Below are 23,412 nucleotides of genomic sequence, written 5' to 3'. Positions count from 1 at the left end.
ATTCTGTACGAATGGGCCATTTAACTGAAACCACGCGGTCGTATGTTATACCTACGTATATGTAATAGGGATAATATTTTGTCATAAAATTATGATAAGCTCGCCCAATATCGACAGTTGGAAATTGTATGAATACGAAATTAATGGACGATTACTTTTTTGGAGGCACGCGTTTGGAATATCATAAATAAGCAGAGGTTTACATTTGTAGAATTGTAGTAAATAAATAAGATTATTTAGCTTATTATATTGTGTGAAGCAAGTGAAAATATTTAATTATATATTATAATATTATATTAAATATGAGATGACATAGAGAAAAAAAATAATGTTGTGTTTTCACTATTGCTAAAACTCTGAAAATAAGGTTTTAATTTCAATGTATAATACGTAAATACAATTTTTTTAATCTTTGCTCGTGAAAAATACATATTCTAAAATATAATTGATGTCATAAATAAATGCAATAAATCTTCAATAAGAGAATAAAGGGAATCTGTTAAGGTTTAAATAATTAAAATAATATTATAGTTCAGCAGAATAATAAAAATAAACATAAAAAATATTTTTAGATTTTGTCTTAAATGTTTTCGGAAGAAAATATATATTAAACATACGTACCTATATACCAAAAAGTAATAACAGATTTTAAATCAAAAAGTATATATAATATTTAGCTAAAATAAACCATATAAATCAGGGGTGTCCAATTTTTTAAATCTTCTGAGCTGAATTGCTCGACAAATAAAGGTCAAGGACCGAATATAAAATGTATTATTTAGTTTCTACAGTGTAACCATATTATTAATTGGTCGATTACAACTTTGCATTTTACCCAAAATATTTTTATTGTAAATAAAGCTGTTTTTTCTATATCAGTGCATAAATATTTAGTTTAATAATGCAAAAAATTTAAAGATGCACATCTATTGTTTGTTTTAATTTAACTTTTTGGGTGCTTCATACGGGAAAAAATAAACACGTACTCTCCAAATAATATGTCATAAATATAGTACATGGTGTTTTTGTATAAATGTAATAAATATTTTTTGAAATTCCATATCTGATCTTTAAATGTATACATTATATCTGCAAGTTCGCAGTCAATGTGTCGATGAAAATTTAGTAGCAAATATACTGCAATGTAGTTGCTGTTTTCTGAAATTTTAAGTTATAATCTCAAAGTCACTTAATAAAATAGCAATTAAAGCCGAATATTTTTTAATTTTTATGTGGCTTTGTTTAATTAGTATTTCTAACTTATTTTAGTTACTGTTCTTATTCATAGTTAAGCACAATTTCAGTTTAATTTTAAATGCCAACGCTGTTTGCAAAATGTTCGGTTCATTTAAATAAGCAGTGATACTGCAGTAAAGTATACAGTGTATCCGTAGCTAGTTTCCAGAGAATTCAGAAACTTGATATTAATAATTTTGAAGTACCCCAGATAATATTATTTTTATTTTATAGAAAATAATACCATCGAATAAGAGAGTAATAACTTTATAAAAAATATTAGGAGCCTCTGAATTTAATTTGAAAATTTTTTAAAAAGGCAAAATAAATATGAAAAATAAATTATAATCATAGAAAATGTGTTGAAATAAATTATTAAGACATACTAAAAAAAAGTAAAATAAATAAAAGTAATAAAATGTTGAGAATTCTTCTATAATTTAACATAAATGCAATATGTAATAATAATATATAAATTGCAGCAAAAATAATTATGAAAGAATACATATAATTTGTGTACCCTAACAAATTTGTGTAAATTAACTCACTACTAAAAGGGTTAATGGTGATTTAATATTTTTTATTTTTTTTAAATTTATTTTATAAATGACGACTTTTATAATATCGTTTATTATAAACGTCGCTTTATTGATGTAAATTAAATTTTATATCTCTAGAGATTATGTTTTATTTCATTGCAGAAAAAAGCTTTATTTTTCAACAAATATCAGTTGTTAGTCCTTTTTTTATTAAAGGCTCTTTTGACGTATATTTTGCAATTTAATTTCACCGGTATAATTATGAGAAATTGTATCTAGAAGCCGTGCTAAAAGATAATGATTTTTTAAATTTGTTAATAATTAAATTTTTAACATTATTGTTAAAAAAATATTTATTAAAATTTATATTGGTTTATTATCTATTAAAATTTAAATAAGTTTAAAATCTAAAATAACTTGAAATAAATTTTAAGCAAAGATGTATTTAGTATATTCTGAATCAACTAAAAAAATATAAAACCCGTTTAGAGGGAAGCAGGGGGAAGGGGGTAATCAGTGTGAGATATTTTATTTTTCATATACAGATTTACTTATTTTTGCTAATAAAATGATTAATTTGATCTAGCTACTTCATATGCAATAAATATATTTTATTAAAAATGTTAATTGTAAAGTTATAGTTTTTACTGTAAAGTAAGCAAAAAGAATCAATAATTAACCAGACGTAGGTAAAATAATTATACGTAACTATATTGTAAATAATATATTAGTTGAACATATATTTCAAATATTTTTACAATTAGGTTATGTGTATAAAAAATATACAATATATTTAATCTCAATAGTATTGAGATTTTAAATATTTTAATTAATCATTTTTTTTAATAAATACTAATTACTTTATAGGATTTCAATTTTATAATATATTTTTGAAGAGCTCGAAATTAGACTCTCTTACAAATTAAAATATATAGAACAATTTAAAATAATTAAAACACAGATTTAATGCTACGTTCAATTAGCTAATAGCACGTTTACTATGACTCAAGACAATGCACGTCAAAACACAATAATCCATTATCCATGACTCAAAGTATCCAAGTGCAATTAATCATTGGTTGTATCAAGTATCATGAAACAAAGGGTGGAGAAAACGTATATTGCATTATTTAAGGGTTAAACGGAATGTCTTTGATTAATTATTAAAAAATATTTTTATTAAATTTATCACACTAGAGTATTGGTTCTTATTTTATGTTTATTAATACATTTTAATTATTATTTGAATACGGGAAGTTAAATAACATTAATGTATTAAATGTTTACTAATAATTTTTCACTTATTATATAAAATTTTCCATCTTGGATACCGTTTTAGTTATACTAGATATTGAATTCCATTTGTTAGTTATTATGTATAGTCTTTGAATCGATCTCAAAGGGTTCATTACAGCGCCGCTCGTCATACGTCATATTCGGACAGTGACTTTTGCAACGGGCCGTACTTAATATTCACCGCAACATTGAGTGCAAGAGACGCGGGCGCATTAGTAGCAGGCCGTGGGGGATGTTATTTTGAATAATTAACGAACACGGCTAAAGATAAATGACAGGGGGTCGGACACACCCCAAGTCCAGGGAAACAATCAAAGCGGACCTGTTCGACCGCAGGTCGAGTGGCAACCCTCCCGGAGCCGCACACATGCATCATCATTCTAGATTCATCACGTCGTGTTCAGATAGACTCAGAACCGAATCTGACTACTCTGCCCCAGAGACTGATGGTTTTGATAGAGAGTCAAAATAATGGGGAATAGCGGGTGTTCAATCATATTTGCAATCCATTATCAAAAGGCAGTGGGTATGACTGGTTAACTCTTTTCATGCTTAATAAATAAATGGCGATTATTGATGTATTTCTTTAATATTATAAAGAAATAATAAGTAAGGCTTATAATAATTGTATTTATATTAATCCCTAATGCGAAACTTTAAAATAACTTTTTTCTTAAGATTTTCTGATATTTTATAACCAATTCTATTCACTTATTCAGACGATGGATGTTAATCTCTTAAATCGAATTAATGAGTGTGACTTTTCTAAGATATATAATGCGTTTAAAAATAATAAACAATATCAACAACTAAGTAAGTAGTGAGACACCAAACTGAAAGCAAAGTCTGTAAATTAGTGACATATATTTAAATTATTATCAACTATTATTACAGCTTACAGTCAATATGCACAGAGCATTTAATTTTATTAAAATTATTCATCCGTAAAATTAATTAGATTCAAGAAAACCTAATCTGTGATAATTGATAGGAATTACTATTATATAATAACCACTATTTTAAATCTCACAGATACGATAGAAGTTCTATGGTTCTCTACGGTTCATATAAGATTTCAACCTAAGACTTTCAGGTTTAAGTCACCGACCTATACCATTGATCCATTGTGTTGCTATATATGATCGGGAAAAGGCTAACTGGTTTGTTGGCATCTTTTCTAGTTTTTTTATTAATTATTATTTTTAAAACCTCTTTTTAATTTACTTTAAATATGCAAATAAATACAAATAAATTAAATCGTATACCTTTCTCTGATAGGTATTTTTTCTGTAATTCGGAGTTACACCTAAGCTTAAATTATTGAATTTTAAACAATATTATTTTTGCGCTCAAATTCTAGGATGCTTTCATTTATTTATTTATAAGCTATTGTGTTTAAAAACATTTTCTAAATTTTTGGCAAAAGTTTGACTTTTTTTTATAGTTTCATGCCAAACTGCCATCACTATTTTTATCACAATACCAATGAATGTATATTCTTTAAAAATTATAATTAGATATTATGTAGAGCGCAAATCAGTTTTAAATGAATTTCATATATATTTTGTCAAAGCAAAGATGCTAAAATAAATGTTTTTATTTTTAATTATCAAAAATAAAATTTAAGTTATCTCAAAAAAAATATCGATTTAATGATAGTTCTTGGGTAAGATTAATAGCTTATTATTACAGATTTTAGATTCATTGAGTTTGTTTTTAGCTTAAATCAGATATTTTTATGGAACAGTGGCAGGGTGTGTATGATGTCGCCTTTTTTCGTTCATATTTAAAACATCATTACAAAACGGTGTTTCCGGCACGCGATGGGGCAATTAAACCGGGGCCATTTGTTTGTATTATTCGATGACATAAATACTGACTTAGGCAACAACGTAACATCACTAACGCCTCTAAATTAAGTATAATTAAAACAGCCCCACACCCGCGCGTGTTGTTCATCCAAAAAGCTTAAGCCGACGACAGATTTAGCACCTCGAATACACAGGGTGGACCATACATGAGAAGAGGCACAAATGCAATTTGTTCAATATCTAACTGTCATCCCTTATATGACAATTTAACCTGTATTTTTTAATTTCTGTGTATCATTATTAAATTTTTTAAACATTTCTACAGATAATTTAAATATTATATTTTTTTAAGAATTGTACTCTTACTTTCCAAATATTATTTGAAGCACTTAGTGTTGCTTTAGAAATGTCACAAACCTTTTTAATTAAAAAACTTGCATTATATTGTCTCATGGATCGAATAAAAGAATTAAACATATGTAAATAATACTTATTTTTACAAAGGCCAGTTATATGCTTCGTACGAAGCACGCCTTATAACAAAATATCAATTTAACCACCAGTTCTGGATTCGGCGAAATTCATTACGAGCATTACTCATAATATGTGGAAAATATTGCCAAAGGATTAAAAGGACCGGCAATAAATCACGCACGTGGGGCATTATTTATCGCTTAATAAGAGTACACGCGAGACTCGTGTATCCTCAGCTTTTTCCTCGGGCTTTTCGGTTCTCGTCTTTGGGCTTCCTTCCGCCCACACAGCCTCCATTCGTCTTCTCCTGTCAACGCGGGAATGTACCGTTTTAATTGGAACGACAGTAAATATTGTTTAAATGCGCGTGTGCCGCGCGTAAATCCCGGTAAAGGGGCCTACACACGTTACACCGGGATAGGTCACACGGTATAATTAGCCGCAGTAAAGTTGTCAAGACAAGGAGGAGGAGCAGTTAAAATTTTCTCGGCTGATTTATTTGCTTATGAGCGTCGAATGCCTCGCGGTTTTCAAGTGTAAGTTCACGAGACCGAATACCAATTAAGGTAGATAAGTGCAGAATCATATGATGAAAGATATGTGAATAAATACCAGCAGAATTAAGTTATCTTATTAAAACATGATAAAGCGAGTCGATTTGGAATGGTTCCAGATTCCAACACAAAAGTTTGTCTGTAATAAAAATTGTAAACAACTTCACGAAAGAAATGAAACAAAAAGTATTCAGCTGAATCGCAATTTGAAGAAGTTGGCAAATTACTTCGTGGCTGTAAATTATGACGAAATTATAAAACATTATAATAGTTAACCATTCTTTGTATAAGTTAGTTTAAAAGTATTTATGTAAATAGGTAATTTATTATTAACGTTTCTTTTTTTCGTATGAAAATCTTAATACTAATTATTTTTAGGGGTTCTGCAGTTCTATGCGCAATTATCGAATTATTTATCTATTATATTCCATAATCCGCGTTGGTTGCAAAGTTATATCCGAAATTTTGGCCAGTCATCAAATTGGGACAAAACAATGCGCTATCGCTTAGGAATTGTATTGTTATCCGAAACTGCCGAAGTTAGTTCGAATTTGAGGTTTGAATACAACTATTCAGCGCCGTGCGCGCATAATGGCGCTGAAATGTGAATTATTGTCCGATTTTACATCGCGGCCATATACAATAAACACACGGGTACGCCACACATCGAAAAGTTCCTGGAGTGGCAATTAAAATTATAAAAGACTAATCAAAAATATTATTTGTTCGTTTCTTACCTTAAATTGTATATATATTATCATATTTAATACGTTTTTCCTGTCTGAGTTTTATTTAATAAATAACTGAAATATTGTAAAAAGTAGTTTAACCGTAATTTTGAGAACTCACCTGAGTTTTAAAAAATGGTTGCAGGTCTAATTGTTCAGTCTCGCTTATGTGGCCGTTATGTTAAGTTGCGTGATTTTGGCCTTAATTTGTCGTTATAATTTTTATTATTTAATAATTTATTTTAAATATTAAATAAAAATTAAAAAAATTCTATAATAGTTTAAGATTTAAGTGAAGCTAAGAAAGAATACAATTTTATTGCATTCCCAAGGACTAAATCAATTGGAAATAAGTCAACACATTAATTCGGTTCAACGAATGTGGTTCTTATAAATCAAAGCCAAATATGAAAAGAAAACGAAAGACAACTGCCCAGGAAGATCAAATCTTGGTTCTTGCGTCCCTTAAAAATCGTCGAAAAATGTGTTCAAATCTATATGCTAAAGTCTAGAAAGCAAGTGGAAGACTATGCATTTTTCGCGGACGGTGAGAAAAAGGCTCAACGGTGTGTGTGGCTTTCAGAAATAAATAAAACTAAGAGTGGGCCCAAAAAATCACCGAGATTGGATATCTGAAGATTGGGTTATTTTGTTTTATGAATTTCACTTTGAAGTAATTTTAAACTAATGTTAGTTAATATAAAAAAAATAATAAAAACTTTTTTAAAAAATATCTAAAGCAATATTTTTTTAAAATAATTACACCAAATATATTTTTAAGTTTTTGGTTCGAAGAGTCGGAGAAGAATATCTAGCTGATTGCATAGTACCCAAAATTCATTATTTTTATATTATTTTTGTATGGAATTTTATGCTGTGTGGAATTTTCGTGTTCGCAGTTTTAGTGTGCGCAATTTTTTTTTGCGCAATAATTTAGTCAGTATTTATTAGGTAAAATCTTAAGTACAATAACAGTACTGTGCACTTTAATGGTGCCGGTAAAAGTGCAACGAGCTGATATAATTGTTTATATAATGGGTAGAAAATTGATTTTTTTTTTACTTCGAGATCAAAAAACGACTCAATTGCAAAAATTACTAGCAAGCTATGTTCTAGATTTGTAATAAAAAATAATAGTAAATCATTTAAAGCTATGATCATTTCAGAATATTTTCCGAAGGTGCCATTTGGTATTAAACTTATTAATAAATCGTTTAAACAATTATTATTTATATTTATATTACATATGTCACGATGTCTAGTGTAAAAGCACCTTTGTCGGTGCAAATTTCCTTGGCTTAGAAACAAAACCTTATTATGAAAATATCTAAATATTCCGATTCAAGGTCTCGTAGAAAACTTGAAACTTGTCTGTTATTCAGCCCCTTCGAGCGCTTAAAATAATTAATAAGACGGGTTGTGAAATGCTAAACTTCTTGCTGAATAATACAATATACTGTTATGAAAAACAAACGCCTAATAGAAATAGGCTACTTTAGAATTAAAGCAATTCTCCAAAGTTTAAAATTATTTAATCAAAATACTTTAATTTTATAATTTTGTAAGTCAGTGATAGCGTTCTAAGAAGATTTATAATATATTTTACAATAATTTAAGACATATTTTAAATGCGACATTGTATACATTTATAATAAAACAATTTAAAGCTTATTAAATATTTTTTTTGTACAAAGCTTTGAGAAATAGTTGTATGTATCTTAGAAAAAAATATAGTAAAATTAATATTTATATTTACTATTATTTTAATTTCAATTGAATAAAAAAACTCTAGTTTGATTTTTACTAAAATTATTTTATAAATATTCACTGCAGTTTTATTTAATTGAAATATCATATACATTGTAAAAACTATTGAATGTTAATTATTAAAAATTGCCTACATCATTGTAAAAACTATTGAATGTTACATGATGCTTTTTAGCAGTTTTTCATGGAAATTTGATGGCGTTGTCGTTTCAACGAATCCAATATCACTCCACACCTACTATGTATGTGAAATACAATAAAAACGTCTGTTAAATCTGTTGTATCTAATATGTTTTCACGATATTGTAAGATATTGCTATTAAATATATAAAATATAATCTTTATTCATTCTTTTAAAATATTCTTACATCACATAAGATTCAGCGAATACTAACGCACAAAATAAATTCATCCGACGTGCATATTCCATGCATGAAAAATGTGTAATTTCCCGTTTTTTATGCCGAAACCCGCGATGATTTGACACGTCATGTGTATATAACACATTTTTATACCCGACACACACATAGACACATTCTGAGTCTGAAACGTTTTTCAGAGAGCACACAGCACGCTTCAGCAAAGTGTATCTCCTTTGTCGCATTGTCACGATCAACTAGCGTACATGTGTTATAATAAATAGAGGTCTGAAAAAAACAAACATTTGTAGATGACAGTGGGCAATCCCCCTCTGCTCTGCTCTGCTCTGGCCCCTAGTCTTGATTCATGAGACACTTACGGGGGGCAGATGACAGCCGGGAGAGAAAGAGTGTGTGGCATCAAAAGCCTCGCTCGGATGACAGTTCTACATTGTAGTTTTTCATAAGCGAGCGCGAGGAGGATGAGGAGAAAAAATGAAAGGAGCGCTCTTTACGGGAAAACGGCGCAGCGGGAATGAAACGTCTGGCCCGCGCGCTTTCTCAAATGTTTCCCCTTTTAAAAGCCCTGACGTATGAGTACTCGTTCGGTATGCGTTCATGCGAGAAGAGCGATGTGTGTGTGCTGTGATTTAAAAAATATATACATAAAACGCCTACTGGATGTACACATATATTTTTTACATGTTTTGTATAGCGTGATAAAATAAATTCCTTTAAAAGTTCTGCTTAGTCAAATTAAAAGGTACAAGATTTGAGGCAATGGTTTTTGTCTCATTTAGTTTTTTCAGACAAACGTTTCAAACAAAGTTCTGTAAAATTCCCTACCGATACTCTTTCTAAGTGACAGACAAAAACTTTATCTGAATCCTTTCAGACAGTGGGATTCGATCTGAGAACGATATAAATTAGGGAACGAATGAGATATTATTTAGAACTCGCAAACCATGGTGAATTTTGATTACTTTTTTATGCTTCAGATTAGTGATTCCCAAAGTGGTCTATATCGACCCCCAGGGGTCTATGATAACCTGCAAGGGGTCTACGTCAGCGAAAAAAAATTTGGGGGTCCATGAAATAAAAATGGGGGTATAAAATCTCAACAACCACCGATAGAACCTATCTACTTACATTATAATCTTATAAAATAAAGACATATACATTATTTATAAAAGTACCTATGAAGTAAAAAATTTATTATATTATATATGTTTATAAAATTGTGTAAGTTGTAGGATGTAGGCATTCGCTTTGTGGTCGCAATACATTTTGAACTTGTAAAAACCTGCACATAATGATATACCACCGTGATTCTCAAAGTGGTCTATATCGACTCCTAGGGGTAGACGACGACCTGCAAGGGGTCCATTTCAGTGAAAAATAAAATTGGGGATCCATGAGATGTAAATGTGGGTGACTTTATTTTTGGCTTTCAATGAATGGAATAATCCACATACACAGATAGTAGAAATCTTTCAAAGTGAGTAGCACGATACCAGCGGTCAAAAACACATTTGAAGTTGATGAATTTGCAAAAAATCAATATCAAGCAAGCAGAGGGGGTCTACCCAAAACCGAAAAACATGGAAAGTGGTCTACGAGACAATAAAGTTTAGGGACCTCTGCTTTAGATGTATGAAAAATCAAATTTAAACACTTGTTCATAATGTCATTTGCATCAAAATAAATAAATTTATAATGAATTTCAGCAGATTTTTTACTTTTTTTAAGAAGAAACAGATCGCTAAAGAACCATTAAAATACACACAGCAAGCATATCAGAATATCCTTTATATATTGTTGATAAGCAGTAGGAACATCAGAGTTGAATTACAGTGCTTAAGAACAAGCAAAATACTAAGAAAGTTACTCGAATATAAGTTAACAAGACCGTTCGATACATGCTTGTTAAGTGCCTGTAAACGTAGACATCAATAAAAAAAATATATTTAAACTAAATTAAGACCATTGTGACCTACCTGGTTATGCCAATAAAAATAATAATACATAGTTTAAGGATCTGGATGGCGACAGCCATAAATTAGTCGGCTAGTGCGGACGTCCTGATTCTAACCGGCATTGAACAATATGCATTCGTGACTTTTGAAGAATAATTGGATTATCAACAGCACCGTAGATGCATACAACTTTCTACTAGTTCCTTAAAGTCCCATAAATAATGTGATACAGTGATGACTTAAATAATTTTAAACAAAATTTTAAGCAAGTCAGATATCAAATTAGTTGGACACCATTACCACAAAAAAAAACAAACAACTGATGAATTGTGAAAGTGACTACCGTTCACCGTTCCTCATAACAAAGTCGAGCGACTTGAAAGATGGTACTCAGATACAGATGCTTCACTTGCTCTCAAAAGTGAATCTGTAGTAGAAATTTCTTTAGACAGAGCGTTCCTACCCAGATCGTAAGATTATTATGATGGTTCATTTTCCGACATCAAATGACAGAAGCGCATTTTCATAGAGATCCCTAAATACTATGTAATGAGAACGAGTCCCCAAATCGAAGGCATGACAATTTTAAAACTGCATACAGAAAAAAAACTGGAATTTTTAGCTGCCGTATTTTTGTCATTATTAAATAACGTGAAAAGCCGATATAATTTGATGGTCGAGCTGAAGACCAAGTACAAAAAATAAAGTTATGAATTAGTGTTATCCTTTTATTACTAGCAGAAAGTCATAAATAATACTGTAATACGTATATATACATAATACAACGAATCCAACACTTGTCCAATACCCCATAGCCTAGAGATAAAATAAAAATTACATCGCGTCAAATCCATCACCCTAAAAGGGCTAAATACGCTCCGTCGCATAATCCGCGCCGCAGTGGATTTTGCACTAATCGAGCTGTTTTTAGTCACGAATAAAAAATCTCCTCTTTGCGAATATGCACAATTTGCACAAAACAAACAAGACTTTCATTACGCCACCACCCCCATTGTCTATTGTCGTCCGACCCGCATGGCATATTCACGAACATGTTTGTACATCGTGTCACCATCCCTCCGATCAATCACATTTCGCTGAAACAAAAGCTCAAAAAGAGCCCTCTTTCTGCACGGAAGCCCTTTGGTCCCTCTCTATATGCCATATATCCTTTTCTCCTCCTTTTCGGGGAGTCTTAGTCATTGCTATTAGCCGACTGAGTAATCATCCGCACGCTCGTACTTGTCGACTTGTCATCCGTCGCAGTATGCACACACACAAAAACGTATTGCGTCACGTTATGTGGTGCCTAGGATGAGTCATAGCGACGATAACATTTGCATGCTAAATGGAAAAGTTTTGCGAGCTTGATGCGACATCCTTGAAGACTCATCAATTATGGACTTGTACTGCTAGATGGGTGGCGTTCATCATTTTCAAAAAGAAAGCCATTTATGATAAAAGCACAAGCAAATATATCACACTCAATAATATTCCACAAGCTCTAATATCAAAGCATAAGAAGATATCAAATAATCTGCTACACTAAAAAAACAAAATATCTGCGCGTTTTATTTAATAATAATTTCTTGTTCAACATTTATAATAATACATCTAAAATGTTGAGGTTTAAAATACGGAATGATATATGAACTTTGTATGTTTACTTTTGAGTGAATGTCTTGTACATACTGTTTATTTTTTAGTATTGCTTATTCAAAACGATTTCGTCACTTCTATGCACCATTTAAATGTATATCTTCTATATCACCACCAATTATTAATTATAGCCATCGATCGCCGCGGCCGATTGTGTCTCGTTAACAGATAGCGTTTTAGTGGCCATTAGGGAGAGCGGCTGCATTTCTGATGGCGACATTAGTCATTTGATTAATTTAGTTATGGCCAGGGCCATTCAATTAGGGGAGGTTTCGCGCCCCTTATATTTATGGACGTTTAGATAAATATTTGCACGGCTCTATCTAATTAGTCGGATGAATCGCAGAATGGACGCCGCCGTGATTTAGGACGGTCGTTTGCAATTGTGTCGTTGTTTCCTGTTTCAATTGCGCTGGGGCGATTGAATTGAGAAATTAACACCAATTCATTTAGGGATTTGTTGTATGAGGAGTGACAAGTGGAATGTGCTAGATGCACTTCAAAACAACGATCATATCAATAGGACATAAAAGATTAACATTTCAATGTCCTGAACGTTACCAATTGAGCCATTACTGGCATTGTATGCTTTAAAATGCGACATGTAGAGATACGGTCGAGCGGCTTTGAATTATATGTGTTTGTTTAACTCTTTCATGATTCAACGCCAATGGTTAAAAATCAATGATGCGAAATAAATTTTAAATAAGTACCATTATAATTAAGTTTATTAGATTATCAATAATATTGTATAACACATATAAAATAATTTTAATATCATGCGAAATTCCAATCCTGTTTTTTAATTTTTAAATATAAAGGTGAAATTCACTATTTTTAATGCTTTTGCAACTACTAAACGTTATAAATTATATTTTTATGCCTTAACGTAATATCATCCAATACATAATATATATGAAATTAGATCTAGACTCGTGCTTATAATTATAAATATACATTATAAATAAATTGCATATTTTTTTTTGTAGCTTTCAGAAAATATGTCGCGATGGTTGGTAATTTTCATATTTATTTGTAGCATAGAAAGAGTTTATTCAATAAATTATATTACGATTTTAAAAATACATAAAATGCCATTTTTTATGAGGCCTGGAATCATTTTTTCCCATGGTTCACTCTCGACCGCTCTGTATTCACACACTGTTCAAAGCATCATAATTTCAATAGTAGATGGAGTTTCGACAATTTCAACCAAGAGTAGATCGACCCAAATTCAGATCATCGAAAATCGTAGCCACTGCTTCTCTCTTCGCATTTCCTGGTTTGAAAAATTGAATCATGTAGAAAGACCACATTGAACTAATGTATACAAATTGTACGTGACATAAATGTCAAATAATAACAAAAAGAATCGTCTTAAAAAACGAAAATAAAATCCCTGACACGAAAATATTATTATTTTAATAATATAAAAACTATTTTTACTTTAAAAATAGAATAGGAAAATCTATGATTTGGTAGTATTTGCTTTATTATGAAACAAAAACAGAGATGGAAGCAAATACCGAAATCTCTAGATTTAAAATTTGATTGTTTAGGATCGTAACTGAACATGCCGTGTTTGTAAAACGTGACGTTTGTCTATAATAAGAAATTATGAATGGTTGAGGAGCTTTCATTTGTAAGCTAGATTGTGATTAACGGCTGCGTTCAATAGTTGCAAAGCACGCAGGCTAGCGCTGTGAGTAAAGCGAGGGGTGCAGCTTATCGGATCACATTGTTTATTAGGATATTTGCATATGGATAGGACAGTTCCAATTACGACTGTTGTATATTTTTACTAAATGCGAAATTAAATTTATCGTATCATAGTAGTATTAGAGATCAATAAATAGTATAGTAACTCTTAAGCTAATAGTTTTTGAAATTGCTGCTGTCACGCCTAAGCTCTAACTTTTTTTGGGCAATAGACTAATTAATGTTAAAATCTAGTTAAATAAATGTAGTAATCTCAGTTCTTAAATTCATGAAGCAGTACAAGAATCGCGCCAAAGCAATTATACTTCTAACTAATTATGTTGACTATTTTCTATGGCTCAATTTTTTTTCTATGGAATTATTTATGATAATTTTTGTCTATATCTCGTCTTTATCATAATGGGTGTTGATTATAAAATCAAATATAGAAAAGATTTTAGTATATGCTTGACCTTAAATTTAAAACTTTAGATTGAAGCCTTGAAACTAAACCAAAATATATTGGATATTCGTGGTCTAGGATAAATTTAATTTGGTAGTAATATAGATCATTATTCATATTTTTCATCAATATAGTGTAGATAAATATATTGATTCTGATGATTACTGAATTTTCTATAATGACAGCTAGAAAAGTACAAAAAAATATTTATATTAATCAAAATGTTTGTATATTAAATACACAAAAAAAATGGGAATAGAATTTAGCTGTTTTAATTGTCATTTGAGTGTCATTACTTATTTTGTTAGCTAGCAGCTGGGATCACTGAGTTACCATTATTTTTTCTCTGTATGTGTGACACTTGACAGCCGCCACAGAAATCGTCCCACTAAACTTCACTTAATTTATAAATTTTGCTTATCTAAATCTGCATAAAATAATTTAATTTGAGAGATAATACACTTGAATTTGTTATCTTCACATTAGAAACTTCTGTCATAAACTAAGAGACAAACAAAATATCTTGTTATTAAACAGGTTTTTTCATATTTAATAAAAAAAAAAACTATTATTTAAAATAATTATTAATCATAATTTACTACTAATATTACACTATCTGTACTACTGACGTAATAAACAAATTAATACTCATTTGTACACCTAATGTACAAATGTAGATAGATGTATAATTTACAATCTATAGATTTCACTGTTTTAGAAACCGACCAAAATACGTAATTTAATACCACTATTACACCTGTCCATAGTAACATGAAAAACCTACAATATTTCACTGTTATCACACGACATAAAATATAATAGATATTCTTTTCGAAAACCCCCGAGGCGCAAGTAGCCTTCGACCAAAAAAAGTATCGATGTCGCTTTATGGCGGCTTCTAAGTTTTCGAAAAAAAAACGCTAGGACCGGTAGTGACCCGTGGGTCACACCTCAAAGATTTACGCCTATACTAAATAAATTACTACCATAAAATAAATCACGCAGCAGTAAAGTCCGCTTCTTTTCATCCTAAAGACCCGTTCAATACTTTATTGTGGCGGCATGTTGTAATTCAATAACGGTGTTAGATTTCTATAGCAACTAAATATTGATACTAGTCCGAGTTTAATTAATTAAATGTGCCCTAGTATTTTTATCGCATCATTCGGTCCCTATATATACCATTTTAGCACTATCTTGAAGTATCACAATGACAAAGATGGATTGCTTTACGTTTACGGTGGTGAAACCTATTCGGAAATTCAATTCCAGCTATTCTTATCAAATAGTGATACTCTTGTATAATATAGGCAGCTAAAAAAATGTATTTTTAATTATTATAAGATGTATTTATTGATTTTATCAATAAAAATCTGATATACATTTTTAATATAATACACAATAAATATAAAAACAGATACATAATTGAATTAATAGCCGTACATTGAGTCAAGAAGCTCTCCGCTATGCTATTACTGGATAATGGGCAATCAAATTTGCCATTTATCCCGGAAGATGGAGGCAGAATGTATCCGGGATGCTGAGGTAAACGGCTCATTTTTTGCTCGAGCCCCGGAATTAATCTAATCAAGTTCTAATTAGGCTTCAAGCGGTCGTAATTGAATTACGACGTCCATTTTAGACGCCAATTATTTACATCTTGACTGCTTATTAATTGCTTCGGACGGCTTTAATAATTCATCGTTTTTGATATATGAAAAATAATTATAGGCACTTGCCTTTATTCTTCTCTCTTTCTCTCTGTTTCGAATCATTTATTATTACATTAAATCTACAGAATGCTTCATAAATATATTTACAGTGAAATTTATTTGTATTGCAAAGTAAATGTATGAATTTATGAAGCTATATGTTAAACCCATAACCATACTATTATTAAATTTATCATATAGACTTCTTAGTAAAATTTTAGAAATGCATCGGTAACGATAGATAATTATGTCCGTATTTTAACTAAATCCCGTCTGATGATAAATCATAGTTAACCTTTTCCCTTAAATTTAACTATGAACAATATTTTAATGAACTTAACTATGTTAAATTCAACTATGAACGTAGAAATTTTTTCGAATAAAATTATGTTTTTATGGAGGACAATGTATTGAATAAAGATATTTAAAAACTACTCATATTATTAGTTTTTAAATATCGTTACTTATTAGGCTAGTATTACAAATTTTAAAACATGATAATATAACTATTAATTGCAATCGAGATTTAATATTAGCAGTGATCTGAATCAGGCCATTTTAGCCCAATTAGACTATTTAAAAAATAATATTACAAAACACATAGTACAAAGTAATCAAGTAAGATAAAAAATACTTGAAAAGCGCATTAAAATAAAAATAAATATGTATCGCTTTTATTTATATATTTTTGATAAATCTGATTATCATAATCTGACAGGTTTTCCTAATGCGCCATAATGACCATTATATTATACAAATAATATGTATGAAATAATCATTTAAAAAAAAATATGGTGCACATTTAACATAAATGAACACATGATTTTTTCCAGCTCCTCATAACTATCGCCAAAAATACCATTGTATTTGGCAAGCTCGTTAAAAATCTGGATGATTATTGCAAGAGGAGGGTTCTTAAGGGTTAACGTCCTGGCCGCAACGCAAGCATACGGGACGCGATCGCGACTCTCTAGGGCACTCTAAACCTCGCAACCGAAAGTTCAAAACTCAAATGTACTAAACACTAAGCAATTTTAAAAACAAAAAAATATATTTTAAATTTAGTAAATTTAAGTACAATTTTATTGTGAAAAGTAGCTGAAAATAAACGTCACCGCTGCACCACATATCTTAAGACTTGTATAATATATCTTTTAGTCCTTAAAAAATTAAAATTGTATAAAATTTACATGTAGTGTTTTTATTGTCAGGAATAACATAATGTGGCTTTTTTTGATCATGCATATATTTATTTTTTAGAATTTGACTTGAATCGCAATAATAAAATACAATTAGGTTATTTTCTATTTAATAGAAAATTAGACACCTTTAAATTTCGATAAAAAATAACTGGTTAGCAACTATTAAAAATGATTTTATATGTTTTCTGTAACTGTTACATACGTACATATGTATAAATGTACGTACATACTGTGATATGATTTTCGTGTTAAAAAAATACGCAAATCCCCCAGGATATAGAGGGTAGAAAACCGCTAGATTGGAGCGTATTTGCCCTTGGCTATAAGCACGTATAAAAGGTGGAAAAGCAGGATGTGGGATCCGAAATAAGTGGGTTAAGTTTAATCAGATTACTTTGGCTTGCTTCCTTGATCGTACCTACAAGGATACACATCCTGCTCCCGGTCTTTCCGATATTGTTATTCCTTCCTCCGTATTCTCTTTTTTTATATATGAAATTTCTCACGACCTAATTAAGTCTCCTAGTGGTAATTAAGACGTCTCAGGACGTATCGGATAATTAATTAATTAAATATATATTCTCACTCACCCTCGTGCTGCTTCTGCGTCTCGTCCTTACAAGCTCCTCCGGTGCACAGGGCCGTCTGGGTATTTTTTCCCACACAGGATCCGTCTTCCTCGTTGTCTAGGCTAGTGCCACTTCCGCTTGTGATACACTGGCGTCTTCTTACCTGGACACAATCCCTTCCGCAACGGGACCAATCAGACCATGGACCCCAGCGTCCAATTACACCTGTCAATTATTTTAATAATATTACTTCATCTCCTCGTGTACATAGAAAGCGTCACAAAAGTTCATGGACTGTATTTTATATATAAATAAAGAGAATAATTAATATAAAATATTGAGAATAATGACATAAATTTCTTCGTGACTCATTAAATATATTAATATTTAAAATATTACTTTAGTTTAAGTTTTGCGACAAAAAAATGTATTATACATTTGTATGCTTTAGCAAGCAAAATATTACTTACTAATCGTAAGCTTTTTTTTGATGTTGGGATTTGTCTTACAATACGCGCATCGAGGACACTGTCACAAGCATATCTGGTCTGGTTGATAAATAATGCAAGCAACTGATTCAAAAAAAAGTTTTAAATGCGTTTCTCAGATGCTTATACATGAAGGAATAAAAATATTATCTATTTTTATTTTTCTCTCGAGCTGGAATATGATTCTCTCGAGTCGCATCAACGAGTATATTTTTTTAATTGAAATTATTTTATTTGCAATTTTATATTTCTATTATACGTAACAATATATATATCCAGTCCATAAACGTTTGTGTAAATATGTATAAAATATTAAATAGTTTCAATATAACAACTACCTACCCAACAACGACTCAGTCTTATCAAACGAAGCAGTGTTCATATAAGCACCGTCTGAATTCCAGAACGCAGCATTTTCAACAAAATACGTTAGTCTTTTCCACACTCGAGATCGGGTTAGTCTTAATTAATTGCGCATAATACTGACCGTTGTGGCACAATTGGCAGTCTTGAGACCGCTGAATGGCAGTGCCGGGGCAGGGGTGGCCACCGTTGAGCGGCTGGGGGCTCGTGCAGGACCTAGTGCGCCTCTGCCCGCGCGCCGCTTGTCCTGCACACCTGCACTCTATCCACTGGGACCACGCTGACCAACCTCCATTAACTGGAAAATTTCATTAACACCTCATAAAGAGTGAGGGGTGGGGGTGGGAGAGTAACTGATGGGCACTGCAATATCACTTACCGTACACGGTGAGCAGGGCCGGCTCGGATATTCTTTTGCCGGCGATGTTCTCGGCCACGCACGTGTAATTGGCCATGTCCTAGATAAAGCACATGATAGTATTTAATTATGATGAGGGTTGAATGTCGCAACTTTTACACCTAGACGCGCAAGAAGATAATGGAATTTAATTTTAGATGACGAGGAAACTATGAAGCATTACAAAATACTTTATAATGTGTGTGCCATTTAAAAATGTATTTTAAGAACACCAGCATTAAATAAAATCTTAGACTAGATTTTATAAGCTATATTATTATATAAAATGGACAATTTATTGATCTACAATACCGATTCGTACGTATCGATTGTTACGCAATGTCCTTGCTTTTTCCATATTACAATGATAGATTTACAAATATAAGATCAAAAGCGTTGAAAGGGTTGAAAATATTATTGTAGATATCCCACATCAAATTTTTTACCTGGAGAGTAGCCTGAGAAATGAGCAGGTGACCCTCTGCCGAAACGATGACATTCGATATGGACCCCGGAACAATTGGAGAGCCATTCTTCAACCATGACAGGTGAGCGGCTGGAGCTGCCAGGGGTCCAAAGCACCTCAAAGAAGTCTGTCCGTATAGTTCTATGCTGGAGGCCACCGGTGCCGAGACGAATTGCTTGCGAATGTCTGAAATAGAACAAAGAGATCCCATTATGGTTTTATGGCATAGAAAAATTGAGCAAAAGTGGTCACATTGTTAAAAGAGACAACCAATGCGTAATGGATTTTTATTTATTCATTTCACACATGGAAAGCTGTTTCTTTCACTTTAATAAGATCATACATTTTACTATTATGCGTTAACATTTTAACTAGCATTTTTGTAAAAAAATAACACCAGTAAGATTTTTAACAGGAATTGTGTACAGCTTAAGAAATTTAGTTTAATATAATAACAGCTCTAATATATATACATACTGCGAAAGTATAAAAATAGTGTCATATTTAAAAGAGATTCAATAGAAGCACTTTGTTTGATAGCAAGTTATTATTTTAAAGCAGCCCATTATACCTAGGCTTTAAATCGTTCAAGGAAGTTTATGAATACACGAATATTTAGGTAGATCTGTATAAATTGCATTTCTTGAAATAGATGAACGTCTGGTTTGCAGCAAATACGCACTCAATGGTGTTTTATGTTAAAATATTTCGTTTAATATTCAGTATTTTCATTTAAATATTTATTTTTCAAGCAAAATCAGAAAATTGCCTAATGATAACGACACAAATAAGGGTTAACCCTCTTTTAAAAACACATTCACCAAGCATTAACCATTTATGACAATTATCGTTATCGTCGATCGTTATCCCTAGCGCCGCTAAAATCACATCACACATGACGTAATAATTTGCGGTGGCTAATTGGTTATGTGCGATAGGTAATTAGTGGATAACATCTGTTCGGAATGGCCGGTGGGGTTAGCGTCGCGGCTAATGGCCCGTAAAACGATCGGCCAAAATGACATTTTTTTCTTTCTATGTCATCACGAAATATCTATATTATATTCTTCATCAAAGTATATCAAACAATTGATGCTAATATCGGTGAAAATTGTGTTTATTTATGAGATGTGTATTTTTATAATATTAAGACGAACAGTGTCTGTTGGTAAATATTAAATATGTTGCACAACTATTGTCAGTGGACTGGGTTCTTGATGTCGACCTGGATCAGTAGATGCGAAGAGAGAAGCGGTGGCTTATCTGATCCTCACTAATTTGAAATTAAGTCAGGCTCATCTTGTTTGTCATAAAATTTGGAGGGCTCCGATGCCTTAAACTCTGAAGTATATCTGAGAGAAAATCCTTAGATGACGTGTCTGAGGGGAAGTAATTCTTGGTTGCCCACGCTCCCATATTTATATCAATTATTTCGTTATCCACCTTTTTTTCCGTAGAACGACCAATTACAAAAGATTGACTATTTTTTGACCGCTATGGCAGATTAGAAACGGCTGCATGCGTATTTTTCCTTAAGATAGCGCGTACCTTGTGACTTAGGCTGTTAAAAGGTTTCTCACGGTAGTGTCATTTTAACAAAAAAAAAACATTATTTTATCATTACAAGCCGAACTGGTTTTTTTCATGACTTAGTAGCATAAGTTAATCCTAAGTGGTTAAATTAATTAATCCGAATATTTCAAATAGCTTACTATCAACCTCTTACAAAAAATATTAATTTCATTAATAAAGAATCATGAAATTATTTATTATAATTTTCCTTATATAATAGTTTCATTATAAATAAAAAATGTTAAGACGGCCAACATGTTACAAAAACATGAAAAATTAAATTGGGATTAGAATTTGTTACTTTTTTATGAAAAATTTAAATGAAAATAACCATATAATTTATTTGATAACCAGTTGATGATTTTACTAATGTTAAAACGGTGATAAAACAGTAACTTATTAAAATTAATTCTTATTCTCTCTAAAGCTTTTATTTTAATGCAGTCGTAACATTAATATCTTTTAATGGCAATTTTTTTGTAAAAGAATGCATGAAAATGTTGATATAAAACCATTAATATTGTCTTGAATTCTAAATGAATCTTTTTGTGCTATTTTCGGCTTTTCGTAAAAATGTCTTGACTAAAACATAATGTTCTGGCAGAAACAAACAGCTGTTAAATATTCGCTTGGCCATCAATAATAAAAATATGATATTTTCATTACCTTTGCGATAGATTTAAATTAATTTATTATTTTTCCACCATCAAATCAATGATTTATTATAGCATTCAACATTATATGTTTCTCGGTTGTTGATACAGTTTAAAAGCATGAAACGTTTCTCTTGAAACCGTGCCATAAATCATTAATGGCGATATTCCTTTTTCTTTGAACCCATGAAGGATATTCGCTCAAATTACAGCAATTAGCGATATAAATTATGGCCAAACGGCGAGGATTGATTCGTTCCGCGAGCTACAGCAGTTTTCTCGTTCGGTTCGGTGTATTTTAGCATCGTAGTTAAATGCAGCAGTTAAACCGCAGCCGATGCCGTTCCCATAATTACACCTGAATTACCCGGCGGGCGGTAAATAGACGTCTCGGTAAGTAACTTTCCTGCGGGATGGAAGTTTGGTCGGTTCTTTGGATCGTGTTTGTTCGAGTTTCTCTGTGCCGCCATTAGTAGATACTTAGGTATTTCGTACAAGAAGCCGCCGAATTTACCGTCGGAATAATAGGATACAGCGGAGGCTCCATTGTGATTTATGATGGACCGTTTAATGTGACGGGAATAGTTCATTTATCAATCCGACTGTGTTTAATACCGTGGAATTAATATTCGTCGTGAATATAGTAGTTATTGTAGAAGAGCGAGAGAAATCGCCCGCTATTGTGCGATTGAATCAATTTTGTAAACAAACACACGCCTACTTATTTGTCTGAGTTGGGAGAGACAGTTTCGCAATTGTACAAACTAACGTTTTGTCGGCTTATCGAATAGGGAATTTGTCGGCGCTAACAAGATCGGAAGTCCAAACTCAGTTATGTTGTTTTGAGATCGAATATCCATGTTTAGTCGTCTACCGGATATAATTGTTTGAGAATGATTTGATGAAAAACACAAAGTACATTGCCTAAAATTACGTCACAACTAGCAATATATGCTGTAAATATAAAAAATAATAGGCAATACACTGTTGCAAGAATCAATAAGTATTTATTTGCAGTCACTGCTTTATCATTAGTTCGGTATTTGTGCATAGAATATGAGATTGAGATTAAAAGGTGAAAATTTTTAGCCTCTAACTTTCGGACTCAAAATAATTATATTGTTTATGTATTTATATTATAATATTTCCATAAATAAGACGTTCAGGTAAAATTTCAACGCACATGAAAATTCTAAATAAAATCTTCTGCAATAATTATAAAAGTGACAATTCTTCAGGCACTTATTCGATATTCTGTTTCCATCTAGAACTTTTCAATGATAGGTCATCTTTGCTGTCAAGAGTATTAAGAAATTCAGAGCGTTTTTTTCAACGCAATTTAGCCATGTTTTAAAGATTGAACAATATTAAACTTCACCCATGTCATTGAGAATATAAAACATCAAAAAACTCTCTGAATTTCACCAATC

The 23,412-nt window shown here is 31.3% G+C and overlaps 1 protein-coding gene across 2 annotated transcripts in view; it reads right to left on the bottom strand.

Moving 5' to 3' along the window:
* The window catches only part of LOC148226095 (netrin receptor UNC5C-like), a 78,172-nt gene that overhangs the window by 3,501 nt on the left and 51,259 nt on the right, over positions 1-23,412 (bottom strand). Inside the window, exons 5-9 of one of the 2 annotated variants that reach the window (XM_088204358.1) lie at positions 19,738-19,943; positions 19,274-19,352; positions 19,019-19,192; positions 18,874-18,924; positions 18,065-18,268 (exon numbers count right to left, since the gene is read on the bottom strand). In XM_088204358.1, the coding sequence (XP_088060484.1) occupies positions 18,065-18,268; positions 18,874-18,924; positions 19,019-19,192; positions 19,274-19,352; positions 19,738-19,943 (714 nt within the window). The remainder of the gene's footprint in view (positions 1-18,064; positions 18,269-18,873; positions 18,925-19,018; positions 19,193-19,273; positions 19,353-19,737; positions 19,944-23,412) is intronic. The other variant, XM_088204359.1, reaches the window with a different exon arrangement.

Source organism: Plectrocnemia conspersa, unplaced genomic scaffold, assembly GCF_051122295.1.
Source record: "Plectrocnemia conspersa isolate PC_06_02 unplaced genomic scaffold, ASM5112229v1 ptg000014l, whole genome shotgun sequence".
NCBI classification, from domain to species: Eukaryota; Metazoa; Arthropoda; class Insecta; order Trichoptera; family Polycentropodidae; genus Plectrocnemia; species Plectrocnemia conspersa.
Note: the sequence above shows the minus strand (reverse complement) of the source record. Positions and strands in the feature narration are given on the sequence as shown.